At 43.5% G+C, this 14,851-nt stretch overlaps 1 protein-coding gene across 1 annotated transcript in view; it reads left to right on the forward strand.

Annotated features, from left to right (window-relative positions):
- Nucleotides 1-2,740: 2,740 nt before the first annotated feature.
- Nucleotides 2,741-14,851, forward strand: part of Rfc1 (replication factor C subunit 1) — an 80,078-nt gene continuing 67,967 nt past the window's right edge. Inside the window, exons 1-2 of the mRNA XM_087909480.1 lie at nt 2,741-2,811; nt 12,414-12,699. Coding sequence (XP_087765606.1) covers nt 2,741-2,811; nt 12,414-12,699 — 357 coding nt within the window. The remainder of the gene's footprint in view (nt 2,812-12,413; nt 12,700-14,851) is intronic.

Below are 14,851 nucleotides of genomic sequence, written 5' to 3' on the forward strand. Positions count from 1 at the left end.
GAATGTTGTGAACTTTATTGAATAAGGGATCTACTTTTCTATTCTTAGAGTCTTAGAGTGGTAATTTTATCATCTCCCATTTTAGGAAAAGCAATTTTACATGCAAGTCAATGGCCAGAAATAAATAATTAAAAGCGGGCTACCACACGTCAACCAAAACCATGCACACCCAAGAATAATCTTAGTAAATGTCATCTGTTTTAAGAAAACTTGTTGAACTGGGCAGTGGTGATGAATGCCTTTAATCCCAGCACTAGGGAGGCAGAGGCAGGTGGATCTCTGTGAGTTCGAGGCCAGACTGGTGTACAGAGTTAGTTCCAGGACAGCCAGGGCTACACAAAGAATCCCTGTCTCAAAAACAAACAAACAAACAAACAAACAACTTAGCTGAACACGCTGGTTCACTCCTGTAACTCCGGAAGTTGGAAGGCTGGAGCAGGAAGATAGTTGTGAGTCTATTAAGGCCTGCCTAGCTACATAATTCAAAGCCATTTTGGCTACAAAGTAAGACTCCATCTCAAAGAACCGCAAACCAAGCCTCGTAGGTGCTTTAGGATTGGTGCCCCTAGGAGCTGGTGGCAAGAGAATCAGAAGTTCTAGGTCATTCTTGGCTACAAAAGGAATTTGAGGTCGCCGGGGCTACGTAGCATTGAGTGTGGGAGATAATTTGAGTGTGAGGATTTGTTGGAGTATATGAATTGAATTTCTTTCGGCAATACTAGGACTCGAACCCAGGATATGTGCATGCTAAGTAAATGCTTCACCACGGGCCTGTGTCTCTAGTCCTCCTTTGACTCTTATTTTAAAGCAGGGGCTTACTATGTTGCCTACGAACTTGATATGCAGTACAAGCTGACCTGTAACTTGTGACAATTCCCCTGCCTCAGGCCTACATCACCAGGTCCAGGAAGTGGTCTAATTTAATATTTATTTATTTATTTGTTTATTTGTTAGACAAAGGTCTCACTACATAGCCCTGGCTGACCTGGAACTCAGTTGCGCACGACAGTTTCCTGCTACACAGAAGTAGCATACATTGGGTGTGGTGGTGAACATCTCAGCCCTTGAGAGAGGCAGAGAGAGGCTGGTAGACTCCATAGTGAGTTCCAGGCTAGCCAGAGCTACATAGTGAGACCCTGGATCAAAATCAACAAGAAAGGGGGCTGGAGAGATGGCTCAGCGGTTAGGAGCATTGACTGTTCTTCCAGAGGTCCTGAGTTCAATTCCCAGCAACCACATGGTGGCTCACAACCATCTGTAGTGAGATCTGGCGCCCTCCTCTGGGGTATGGGCATACATGGAGGGAGAATGTTGTATGCATAATAAATAAATAAATCTTTAAAAAAAAACAAAATCAACAAGAAAGTCAAATAAAACAAACAACCCAAGAAGCTTAAAAAGGATGATTATTTGTGGATTATTATGAGGGTAAAGTTACCACACCTAAGCGACTTCAGCTAGAGATCGACACATAGTAAATGCTCAATAAACTTAAATTAAAAACTATCCTGAGACAGGTTCTCATTCTATAGTCCAGACTGGCTTGGAACTTCTGGAGCTTTTCCTGCCTCAGCCTCTGAGTGCCAGGATTACAGACAGGACTTTGTTGTGTATCCAAGTTTGACCCAGCCTGTTATCCATGTGGGCTGCCTCAGCCTCCCCAGAGAAAAAGTGTTATTTTCACGTGGAAGGAAAAGAGTCCAGTAAGTGGCAGTGAGAGGCAGTGTTGAAAGTCCGGCTCTGACCCGGTTCGGGCTTCCCTTATCATCACTTGAGACTGTGTGTGCACACCTCCTCTAGCTTGACACACACTAAGCTGCCCACACCCAGTTCAGCCTCAGTGTTTTCCCAGGTGGGTCCCCACCACTGCGATGTGATTCTCCCTTTATCTAGATCGTGTCTGGGGTTTCTTGTCTTGGTTTGGTTTTTGGTTTTTGGAGACAGTGTTTCTCTGTGGAGTCCTGGCTGTTTGGGAACTCACTCTGTAGACAAGTCTAGGCTTGAACTGACAGAGATCCTCTTGTCTCTGTCTCTCAAGTGCTGGGATTAAAGGTGTGTGCCACCACCCTTTGGTGTAGTAATTCCTTTTTTTAAAAAATATTTTATTTATTTATTATGTATACAGTGTTCTGCCTGCAATTCAGAAGAGGGCACCAGATCCCATTACAGATGGTTGTGAGCCACCATGTGGTTGCCTGGAATTGAACTCAAGATCTCTGGAAGAGCAGGCAGTGCAGTAATTCTTGAAGTTAATCATGACTCAATTATTTTTCTCCTTTAAAATATATTTTATTATTTTTTTGAGAATTTCACATATGTATAAAAAGCATTTTGGCATATTCATCCCCATCCTTCCCTTTCTCTAACTCCTCCCAGATCCACCCCCCACTTCCCACCCCTTCCCAACGTTGTGCGTTTGAGAGAGGCTGCCCTAGAACTTACTATATAGAACATGCTGACTTTGAATTCCCAGATATCTACTGAGTCTGATTTGTACTGCCCGTATACTCATGGAGTATGGTCAACCTAGGAAGGGCCACACTCTTAAAGAAAACTGACCCAACCCCAGAAGTCATCAGTTGCCAATAGCTCCCCTGTCCTGCTGGAATACCGACTGGCTTGATCTTGTGTAGGTCGGTTTTGCTTGATTTTTGAGACAGGGTCTCACTATGTGGCTCTGGATGTCCTGGAACTTGCTATGCAGACCAAGCTGACCAGGCACTCACAGGGACATGCCGACATGAATGCTAGGACTGAAGCACCACCAGGCCTGGCTCTTCTGCTGGTCTTATGTAGGCAGCCACGGCTGCTGTGAGTTAATGGGTAGAGCAATTTTTCTCTTTTTCTGAGACAGCATTTTGCCAAGGAGCCCACGTGCCACTATGACCAGTGTGTTCCAAAGGGATTATTACTGTTTTTGAGGACCATGCCGAGACATTTAAATACTTAAGGTGGAACTAAAGGTGCAGCTCGGTGGCTGACTGTGTGTCTTGGAGGTGAATTGAATAGCTGAGTCAAAAACAGCATGACTTATGAATGAATCAGATCGTTACCAACACACAAAATTATAAGAAAATACTCACAGTTTCTACCAACTTGTGGTTGGATGGTGAGTTTTGGTTTAATTTTTCTTCTCCTCCTCCTTTTTCTTCCTTCTTCTTCTCCTTTCTTATTTCTTTCTTTTTTTTTCTTTCGATTTTTTTGAGATAGAGTTTCGCTGTGTAGCCCTGGCTCTCCTGGAACTAGCTCTGTAGACCAGGATGGCCTTGAACTCAGAGATCCATTTTCCTCTGTCTCCCAAGTACTGGGATTAAAAGTGTGCATCACCACCACTCAGTTTTAATTTTCCTTCTTTTATATATTTAATTTTATTTGTTTATTTTTTTTAAAAGTTATAGTGACTGAGGCTGGCAAAAGGGTCAGCCGTTAAGAGCACCCTCTGCCCTTGAAGAGGATCTGAGTTTGGCTCCCAGTCACTCACATGACAGCAGACAACCATCCACAATTCTAGTTCCAGGGAGTCTGACGTTTTTTTCTGACGTCCAATGGCACCTGTGTGGCATATGCATACACACCCAGGCAAACAGATGCGCTCACATAAAATATGGGTAAATAAATCTAAACTTTTTTTGAGACAGGGTTTCTCTGTGTAGCCTTGGCTATCCTGAAACTCCCTCTGTAGACCAGACTGGCCTCAAACTCGCAGAGATCTTCCTGCCTCTGTCTCCTGAGTGCTGGGGAAAAAGGTGTGTGCCACCACACTCAGCTGAAAAAAAAATCTATAAGGTTAAAAAGAATGTGTATGTGTGCAACTTAGTGAGGTTAAAGTTTCCTGATGAGAAACCAGATGCTTTCCAACGAAGTCAGGAAGAAGCAGATGTCTGTTCTCATCACTGTTAGTGTGTGCAGTCCTCATGATTGACCTTGGGACTTCCCTAATGCTCTACCACTGACCTGCACACCTACTTTCTTCTCTCAGTTCAGCACCATGCTAGAATTTCTACCTAATGCAACCACAAAATGTACACACTGGGAAGCAACAAAAAATATAAATTTATAGGTGATCATGTGATGGAGAAGGGTCATGTTACTTTCATTGGTTAATAAAGAGACTGCCTTGCCTTTTTGATAGGCAGCCCTTAGGTAGGTGGAGTAGACAGAACAGAATGCTGGGAGGAAGAAGGCAGTGAGGCAGACGCCATGACTCTCCTCTCAGAGACAGCTGCAGGTTAGAATCCTCCTGGTAAGCCACCACCTCATGGTGCTACATACATTATTAAAAATGGGTTAGATCAATATGTAAGAGTTAGCCAATAAGAGGCTACAAATAATGGGCCAGGCAGTGCTTAAATTAATATAGTTTCCATGTAATTATTTCGGGTAAAGCTAGCTGGACGGGTGGCGGGAAGCAGCCCGCCGTTTCTTCTACAGTCATGGCTGTTTTATGCAGAAAATCCCAAAGAATCAGCTGAAAATCCTGGCACAAATGAACAGCTATAGTAAAGTTGCAAAATCAAAATTAATACAGAGGGCTGGAGAGGTGGCTCAGTGGTTAAGAGACTGGCTGCTCTCCCAGAGGTCCTGAGTTCAATTCCCAGCAACCATATGGTGGCTCAAACCATCTGTAATGAGATCTGGTGCCCTCTTCTGACCTGCAGGCAGACATACAGCAGAATACTGTATACATAATAAATAAAATCTTTGAAAAAAAGAAAGTTAATATAAAGAAACCAATAAATTGCTTTCTTGTACTCCATCAATAAAATCTTAAAATTTGATTAGATTGGACTTGGGAATATGGTTTAGTGGTTCCAAGCACTTCCTGTGCAGGCCCGAGGACCTGAATTTGAATCCCCAGTGTACATACAAAGAGAAAGTTCAACACAGAGCCTGGTGTGGTTAATCCCAGCACTTGAGGCAGAGGCAGACAGATCTCTGGGAGATTTCAGTCAGCCTGGTCTATATATTGAGTTCTGTTCCAGTGAATGCCATACATTGAGACCTTGGGTTTTCTTGTTACTGTTGTTTTGAAATTTGTCATGGCTACAGTTTTGTAAGCCCCAGTTTTGAGGGGCAGATTTTCTTTTCTCCACACACAAAAATACTTTGATGATATAATATAAATAAACTATAAAGAAATGCATTTAAATATCTGTATAACGCACACAGGTAGCATTCAATATCCAGGGAGTAGGGAAGGATTGAAGGGTTGCCACGGCTGGCAAGGACATCCATCTTCAGGTGTGGCAGTTTTTTGAGCCCTGACACCTTTCAGGATCTGGAGAAGCATTCCAGCACTCCGTTCAAGAAGATGTACAAGCTGGTGCTCTCTAGGCCCCTGAAACTCTCACAGTCTAGAGGGTCGAAAGGAAAGACCGTTCCTACTTTTACACAGCTGTCCTCCTAGGCATGAACAGAGATTCTGTTGACCAGCTAGCCTCCCTGGCCCAGATGCTCCAGGGTTAGCGAGTCCTGTCGCAAGAGAATAGTAGAATGACAATGCAGGGCACCCTCCTTTCGGTGTTCTCCGCACGAGGAGACATGAATGTGTGCATTCCCATATATGTGCACAGACACAAACATACTGTGTACACAAAGTAGGCTAATTAGCTACCATCTTTTAAAAAGACAGCAGCAGGGCTGGGGATGCAGCTCAGTTGGGTCGAGTGTGCGCTTAGCATGCTTGAAGCCCTAGGTTCGATTCTCAGCACAGTACTCATTGAACGGTGGTGCATGCCTGTCGTCAGCATTTGTGGTGTGGAAGCAGGAAGATCTGAAGTTAAAGGTCTGGGGGTGGAGAGATGGCTCAGCAATTAAGATCACTGGTCTCTCTTTCAGAGGTCCTGAGTTCGGTTTCCAACAGCCACGTGGTAGTTTACAGCTATCCATAATGGGGCGGATGCCCTCTTCTGGTATGTAAGCATATATGCAGGTGGAGTACTCATACACATAAAATACACTTAAAAAAAACTAAAATACACTTAAAATCTTAAAATAATAATAATAAATTCAAGGCCATTCTCTGTAATTAGTGTGCCTGATGCCAGCTTTCGTTACACAAGGTTCTGTCTTAAAATAAAATAATCTTAAAAAAGAATCAATCTGGGGTGGTGGCTCAGTAGCTAAGTACTTGCTGTAGAGGCTGATATCAGTCTCGGGCCTCTACATCCTGAGCATATGTGTATGTGAACCAATATACATACACATATGCCCACACACTCCAATATACATGTATATGAATATTCATGCTACACACACAAACACAGATCTAAAACCAAAAAGGTCCTAGAGGCCTATGGTATCCCACATGTGCCTGGTCTTCCTATGGCAGGAGTCTGCAAGGAAGGGACAGTAGTTTCCTTCACTGGCTGTATCTCGCATTATTCCTATGAATCAACAGCAATTCTGTAATTGCCTTATAACACATGGGGAAAAAGATTACACTGACCATAAATCCTACTACCACTGCAAAATGCTGTTAGAACATTTATTCCTCTGTCTACACGTGCCCTAAAATTGCCAGTGAGAGCTGGACAAAGAGTTTTTCATGGGATGTAGACAATTTCCCCATCAGTGATCTGTTCCTAAGTAGGAAAGAAAATAGCTCTGGCTTCAATCCCAGGACTCAGGAGGCAGAGTCAGGCGCATTTCTGAGAGTTTGAGGCCAGCCTGGTCTACAGAGTAAGTTCTAGGACAGGCTACAATGCTACAGAGAAACCCTGTTTCGAAAAACAAAAAAACCCCAACCAACCAACCAACCAACCAAAAATTGCCTGTGAGAGTAGGGCCTGGTGGTGTTGGCCTATAATTCCAGTTACTTGGAAGGTAGAGCCAGCAGAATCGGAAGTTCAAGGTCATGCTTGCCTACTAGTGTGTTCAAGCTCAAATTGGACTAGAAGATAAACAACCCCTCCTTTAAGCCAATAAAACAAAACAAGCCTTCAATAAGTTCAAGGTCTTCTAGCACAAAATAAAAGAGAAAAGACAGAGCTATAATTCAGTGATGAAGTGATACATAGTGTGGGCGAGGTCTGATGGGCTCAATCCCTACTACTGAAGAAACACAATTAAAAACAATGGCCAATGAGTATTTTAGGAAGTTATAGTTTGGGATTATGTACATAATCAAATATGTACATTAACAGAGAAACGATATACTTTTTATTATCTTATTATTCTGAAGGGAAAAGTCCCTTTTCAAGTAAGTGAATGTGCAGATTGACTTGGCAGAAATTTTCTATTATTTATAGGATATGAAAACCACCAGACAAGTTTTTACAGACCTACATTACTCAAGTGTTAACATATCAAGGATAACTGGACATCATCTAAGAATAAAGATAATTGGCATAGTTCGTACCTGATTCCCTAAGTTAGAATACTCGCACCTTAATGGTGATGGGTTTTGATGGTTGTGTTCCTAAATAGCTTCAAGGTCAACACAACCACTGTGGACCTCCAGCTGCCACAGAGAAGCTGCCTGACAGACTGTTGTCTATAGGGAAAGTGTTCCAATAAACCCTGACGGAGCAGGGCATGCTAATATTTATCCAGAGGGTGGAAGGTCGTTTTGTTGCAGCACAGTGAAAATGCAATTGATTTCCCTTGATTTTTCAAAGTCTAGGGAAAGACAATGTGAGCATTGTGCTCTTGAAGATGGTTTCAAAGTGAATCAGGGGTGCGTCCTACAGCTTAGACAAGTTAGCAGAAGACAGAGGCATTGCTACAGAGGCCATTTAATCCCTCAAGTGGTTTGCAATTATCCATGCCTGCAATTAGAATATAAAGGAGGGCCAAGAATCAGCTCCTGTGCCTTGTGTTGGTATCCTGGCCTACTGCTGCTATGCCATTTTCAAAAATTTCAGAGCACTGCCTTTCCTCTCTGTGTTGGGGATGAAGATCACGTAAGCCTATTAGAAACTGTTAGATCGAACTATTCACAAACCGAGAAACAACTAAGAAAGATTCTAATGTCAATATTCTAACTTTTCGGACAAAGAGTTTTTCATGGAATGTAGACAATTTCCCCATCAGTGATCTGTTCCTAAGTGGGAAAGAAAATAGCTCTGGCTTTCACAAAATTATTTTTGTTGATAGAGTTAAATTTTTTTTTCCCACAGCCTTTCTTTTAAGGATTAAGCCATAGCCTGTGAGCACCATATAATCAGATCTAATATGTAATAATTCCCTTCAAATGTGTCTTTTTTACCCTGGGTCTCGAATCATTAAAAGAAAACCAATCAGTCAAACAAACAAATAACAGCAAATGGGTTGGAGCGATGGCTCAGCAGTTAAGAGCATCTGCTGCTCTTGCAGAACTGCCCTGGGTTTGATCTCCGACTTGTTTTACAGTGGGTGTGGCGGTGCAGGACTATCATCCAACTCAGCACTTGGGAAGTGGAAAAAGGAGGATCAGGTGTTCAAGATCAGCCTCAGTTACGTTGCAAGTTTGAGGCCAACCTAAGATGCGTGATACCCTGTCTCAAAAAGGAAAAGAAAAAAAAATGCTGAAAAATAATACAATACAAAAAGTATACGAGTTTTCTTTTTCTTTCATTTTTGAGACTAGGTCTTTCTAGGCAGTCCTGGCTTTCCTGGAACTTGCTGCTATACAACTAAGCTGTCCTGAAATTTGCAGAAATCCTCTTGCCTCTGTTTTTCAATCGCTGGGATTGTGTATAGTGAGCCACTATACACCTATTATAGAAGAATTAATAAATTTCCATGATATACCCTTTTTGCAGGTTTCTTTCTGTCTTGATGGTTAGGATTTTATTTTATTTCTAAAAAGATTCATTTTAAAATTCTGTGTAGATATGCATCTGTGTGTAGGTATGTGCAGTGTCCGAGAAGGCTGGAAGAGGGCAATAAATCCCAAAGAACTGGAGTTCCAGGAATTTGTGAACTGCCATGATGGCTCAGTGGTTAAGGGCACTGCCTACCCTTCCAAAGGTCCTGAGTTCAATTCCCAGCAACCACATAATGGCTCAAAACCATCTGTAATGAGATCTGGTGCCCTCTTGAGGAAGAGACCTGGTAAGTTGTCCTCATCAACTTAGACCATGAAACCCAATAGGGACAAGTTCACCAGAACTGTCATATACGGGCTGCCCATGCATGCTTCAGAATTTCCAGGCCATAAGTTTCAATTTTCAATTTCATGGGAACCCAGTTTGGGTCCTCTGTAAGAGGAGTAACCCTCATATTTTGTCTTTTATTACTTGAGACAGGGTCTCACTATGTTGCCCTAAACTCACAGAAAGTTGCCTGACTCAGTCTCTGAGTGCTGGGCTTAAGTGTGTGTGCCACAACAGCTATCATATGAAAGTTTTATGCAACCTAGTCATTGATTTATTGATTATAACACAATGAATAATTTACATTGGTTTAGTTCCCCTAAGGTTGTATGAACAAAATTGTATCGTATATCTGCTGTGTCTTTCTAGGGATTTGGTTCACAGATTTTGTTGATTTCTCAATGGATCAAACAGACCTAGTCTTCCACAATCAGTTATTTCCCTAAACAAAACTGTACAGTAAGGGGCTGAAGAGACGGCTCAGCAGTTAAGAGCACTGGCTGCTCTTCCAGAAGTGCTGAGTCCAATTCCCAGCAGCCACATGGTGGCTCACAACCAGCCTTAATGAGATCTTGTGCCCTCTTCTGGCCTGCAGGCAGAATACTGTATTTTTGGAAGGCTCTCGAGTTTTATATTTATTTTTACTTATTTATTTTGTGTCTCTGGGTGTGAGCACACGCCCACCACAGTGTGCGGTGGTCAGAGGACTGTTTTCTAGTGCTGTCTCTTTCCTTCCACCTTGTTGATGAGGCAGGGTCTCCCTGGTCATTTCTGCCACACATGTGCGAACTCCACAGTAATAAAGGCAAGCATTGATGTAAGAACACGATTATCATCCATGCATAGTGGTGCATGCTTGTAATCCTAGAATGTGGGAGTCTGAGGTGGCAAGAGCTCAAGTTTGAGGCCAGCCTGGGTTACATACCAAGACTGTCTGGATTAAACTCCAGCCAAAGCAAATAACTACCACCCCCAAAAATGCTATCATTACTTGATGTGTGTCAGGGACAGTTCCATCTTTACCAGGTAAGGAAACTGAGTCACAATTACTTCTCTATGGTCACATAACTAGCACAAAGAGGAGAGGAACAGAGTACCTGGTTTTGGGGGGACCTGGGCAGTGAAGTCTTGCTCATAGAAACAGTTCACTTGTTTCTAATAGGAGATTTTTATTCTTTTTTTTTCTACAGGGTTTTTCTGTAGCTTTGGAGCCTGTCCTGGAACTAGCTCTTGTAGACCAGGCTGGCCTCGAACTCACAGAGATCTGCCTGCCTCTGCCTCCCAAGTGCTGGGATTAAAGGTGTGCGCCACCCCTGCCCAGCTAGGAGATTTTTATTCTTAGTGGTGAATTTCAACCTAGAACAGTGCAGAGCTGCACATATAAAAAAGACGCAGGATGTGGTACTCGCTTTTAATCCCAGCATCAGAGAAGCAGAGGCAAGTGAACCTCTGGAGTTCTGGGCCAGGCTGGTCTGGGTAGTGAGTTCCAGGCTAGCCAGTGTTACATCGAGAAGTTCTGTTACAAAAACAAAACAAAACCAAAATCATGTCGCAATAGATATCTAGTAAATACACACTATTGTATTCCTGAATGCTTTACAGCCTCTCCTGGTAGATACAGGGTCAGAAAGGGACAAGGCCCTACCGGAAGAGTTAGAAAAAGATTTGAAAGTCTAAGGCCAAAGTTTGATATTGCTCTCCTCACTAAATTCTTGGATAATCTCATGTTTTCTCTTGAAATTGTATGCAAATGTTACATTCTATTCCACAACCAAGTTGTTTAATTATTAATCGGAAACCTGCCGGCCAGGTGTGGATTACAGGATTACCCCTGTAATCCCTGCAGTGGGGTGGTGGAGGCAGAGGCATTATCATGAGTTCCGGGTCCACCTGAGTCACATACCAAAGCCAGCTATCCAAACTGACAGAGTGAAACAACCTCGCTCCTTCTTGAGACTTGCTTATCTTAACTCTCTTCAGATTCTAGTTTTTCTGTGGGTGTCTATCTTGATATGCATTGCTTCAGACTTCACTATCATTCTCTCTCTCTCTCTTTAATTTATTATTTTGAACAGGCTTTCTCTATGAAGTCTTGGCTGTCCTGAAACTTGCTCCATAAACCAGGCTGACCTTGAACTCCTGTAGATCTGTCTGCCTCTTCCTTCCCAGTACTCAGATTAAAGGTCGACTTCCCTATTCTTTTTTTTTTTTTCTTTTGGCTTTTTTGAGACAGAGTTTCTCTGTGTAACTGCTCTGTTGGCTCTTCTAGAACTCACATTGTAGACCAGGCTGGCTTCAAACTCACCAAGATCTGCCTGCCTCTGCTTTCCAAGTGCTGGAATTAAAGGAGTGTGCCATCACTACCTGGGTACTTCACTATTCTTTAAACAGTTTACTGAAGCTTTAGGAATTAAGGGGCTAGTTTTTGTAGTTTGGTAGTTTTAAAACAAAGAGCTGTTGGGGCTGGGGTTGCTCAGTTGGTTGCATTTGTTCATAGTAGCTCAGAGCTTGATCCCCTGCATGTTGATATATATATATATATATATCAACCAGGAATGTTGGTATATAAACATGAAATATCAGCGCTTAGGAGACAGTAGAAAAATTATTAGTTCAAGGTCATGCTCAGGGACTTGAACAGTTTGAGACCAGGATGGTACACATGAGATCCTGTCTCAAAACAACAACAAAACTTAATGCAGGGGCTGGGGAGATGGCTCAGTAGTAAGAGCACTGGCTGCTCTTCCAGAGGACCCAGGTTCAAGTCCCAGCACTCACATGACAACTCACAACTGTCTGTAACTCCAGTTCCAGGAGAGTTGAGGTTCTCATATAGACCTACATGGAGGCAAAACACCAATGCACATGAAATAAAAATAAATATTTAAAAGAAAAAAACTTAACGTAAATATTCCTTTAATGTACATAGTCCCTTTAAAGCAAACATAGTCCCTTTAAAGCAAACATGTACCCACGTGGCGGAAGGGCTCCCACAAGCTTTTCTTTGATGTCACTGGCGAACTCCACCGCCAATAAATAAACGTGTAAAAAGTAATAAATATTTGCTCTTTATCCTGGGACTTTTCTAACTGTGGGTCTCTTAGTTTGAGCCAAAATCGATAGGTCAAACATTAAAAAGAAAACAAAACAAATCAGAGTAAAGTTTGAGGGGGAACAGTTGATGTATGCAGTGAGTATCGAATACATTTCATTTTATTGAGGGTGGGAGTAAAACCTACTGGAAGTTGCTGCCGAGCACTGCCCTTGCTGTGCACGTGTACACGGAAGGAAGGCACCTGGGAACCCGCCTTAGAGGAAGTCAGCCTCAGTTCACAGATTGGGCGTCCGGGTCGCGATCGCACGCGCACACCGAACTCTACAGAGGCAGCAGCAATCCTCCAGCCGCCGGGGCGGTACCGCGCCCAAGCGTGAAACTCCCGCTTTGGGGGCGGGGCCGCGCGGCGAGCGCGCGCCTCCTGACGTCATCGCCGCGCGCCGCCGCTTGCGCTTCTGCCACTTCGCGGGAGAAGTTGTTGGCGCCAATGGATCCCGAGCCCCGATAACGGATTTCCCCAGCCGCGGGCCTGCCCACCTGTTCCTCTTCGGTCTTGGGGCTGCGATGGTGAGCCGCCCGGGAGGCCGTGCAGCTCCAGAGGCTTTGCAGGCCGGGTGTGGACGGGGCGCCGCTGCGGTGCGGGCTGGGGAGGACGGCGCAGGGTGCTCTGAGGGGCCCGCTTAGGGTGCGGGGCGCCCCGCGGACGCAGCGTGCAGGGATGTGGCTGCAACGCGGCACTTTCACACTCCACCCCCCCTCCCCCGACTCCTGGGGGAAGGGAGGAAGAAGAGGAACGTTGATTTGGATCCGGAGTTAAAAGTTTCTTTCGTGTGCGGCACTGTCCCAAATCTCAGTTGGAATGCTTCCTAAAACAGTGACTTCAAGTTTGTGAGGAAGAATGTTATACTTTGCTTTCTTAGGGAAAAGTTACTCGGGCCTTCGCTTTAATCAGCTTCTTCATGAAGCGCGTCTCAGGTGTTTTGAGAGCTGATGACACAAGGAAGTTGTTTTACTTTGTTGAGTAATTTATAGGAGTCGAACAGATAATCTGGCTTACCAGGAGTAAAAAACACAGCGAGTATAGAGAGATGTTATGTATTTGACAGCTGTCATTTCTTGTCACCTGTTAAAGTGTTAAAAAACGCCCTCAGTCGCAACTTCAGTTCATAATTCTGTACAATGAACTAACAGCTCGAAAGTGAAATAGCAGGAGGCATAGGAGATAGTTGCATATTTGAAGCAATTTTTAATTTAAAGGACAATCGAAGATCCCCAGTTAATCTAGAGGGTATTTAACAATCATATGTATGTATATTTCCTATTATTCTTCACCTTGTTATCCAGCATTCTTCCGAATGTCAGCATTCAAGGGGGAAAAGTTATGTTAGATTGGAAAAATTTCAGCTCTCTGCTGTTTATTCTTGGGGAAAAAATAGTTAATAGTAGCCATGCAGGGTCAGCCTTTTTTTTCCAGGTTTATATGTGAGTTGTTGACTTTAAACACTTTCTAAACATTCATTTAAAGTGCTTTCTTGAAAAAAAAGCTTACTATGTGTATATATGTATCTGTGTTTGTGTACGCACACATGTGTGCCCATGGCATCCAGAAGAGGGTGTCATCCTCTGAAGCTGGAGTTACAGGTGGTTTGGAGCTGCCTCCTGTGGGTGTTATGGAATTCAGGCCCTCTACAAGAACAGTATACACTCTTAACCGCTGAGCCATCTCTCCAAGCTCCATGTTCATTAGTTTTTTATTTAATTTGTAATATGTATGTTTTGCCTAGATGTATTTCTGTAAACATGCATGCCTGGAGCCGGAGTTAAAGATGGTTGTGGGCTGGGCAGTGGTGGTGCACGCCTTTAAATCCCAGCACTTGGGAGGCAGAGGCGGGCAGATCTCTGTGAGTTCGTGGCCGGCCTGGTCTACAAGAGCTACTTCCAGGACAGGCACCAAAGCTATACAGAGAAAAACAAAACAAAACAAACAACAACAAAAAAGTTGTGGGTGTTAGGAATTGAACTCAGGTTCAAAAGAGCAGCAAGTACTCTGTAACTACTGAACCATCTCTCCAGTCATGCCCCTCCAGGCATTTAAAAATTAAAAAGAAAATTTCTTATTTTATGTGTATGAATGCTTTGTCTATGTACATGTATGTGCATCATATGCAACCCTGGCCCCAAGGAGATCAGAAGAGGGCTTTGCATCCCTTGGAACTGGTGTCAAGAGTAGCTGTGAGCTGTTATGTGGGTGGTGGAAACTGAACAGGTCCTCTGCAAGAGTAACAGGTGTTCCCAATCAAGCCTCCCAAGCCTCTCAAGTTTGTTTTTGTGTTTTGAGACAGGGTCTCCTTATATACTAGTCCTGGCTTCCCTAGAACTTACGATATAGACCAGGCTGGTCTCAGACTCAGAGATGCTCCTGACTCTGTCATCATGTTGGTTCTAAGTTCATTGTTTTTAAGGACAATTTTGGGTAGTGGTATCATGTGTCAGGCCTTGACCTTACAATATATTTAGAACAGGCTGACTTGATGTATATACTGTAGGCTGTCTGGCCAGCAAACTCCAGTGATCCTCATGTCTCTGCTTCCCCTGGTGCTGGAGTACAGCACATAGAGCTTTGCCTAGTTTTCTGGGGCGCTGTGGGTCTGCATGCAGGTACTCACGTTTGTACTAGACTCCCCTTGCTTTTTGTGAGGGTTTCACAGAACCTGGAGCT

This window comes from Myodes glareolus, chromosome 8 (assembly GCF_982192425.1).
Source record: "Myodes glareolus chromosome 8, mMyoGla1.1, whole genome shotgun sequence".
In the NCBI taxonomy this organism is placed as follows: domain Eukaryota; kingdom Metazoa; phylum Chordata; class Mammalia; order Rodentia; family Cricetidae; genus Myodes; species Myodes glareolus.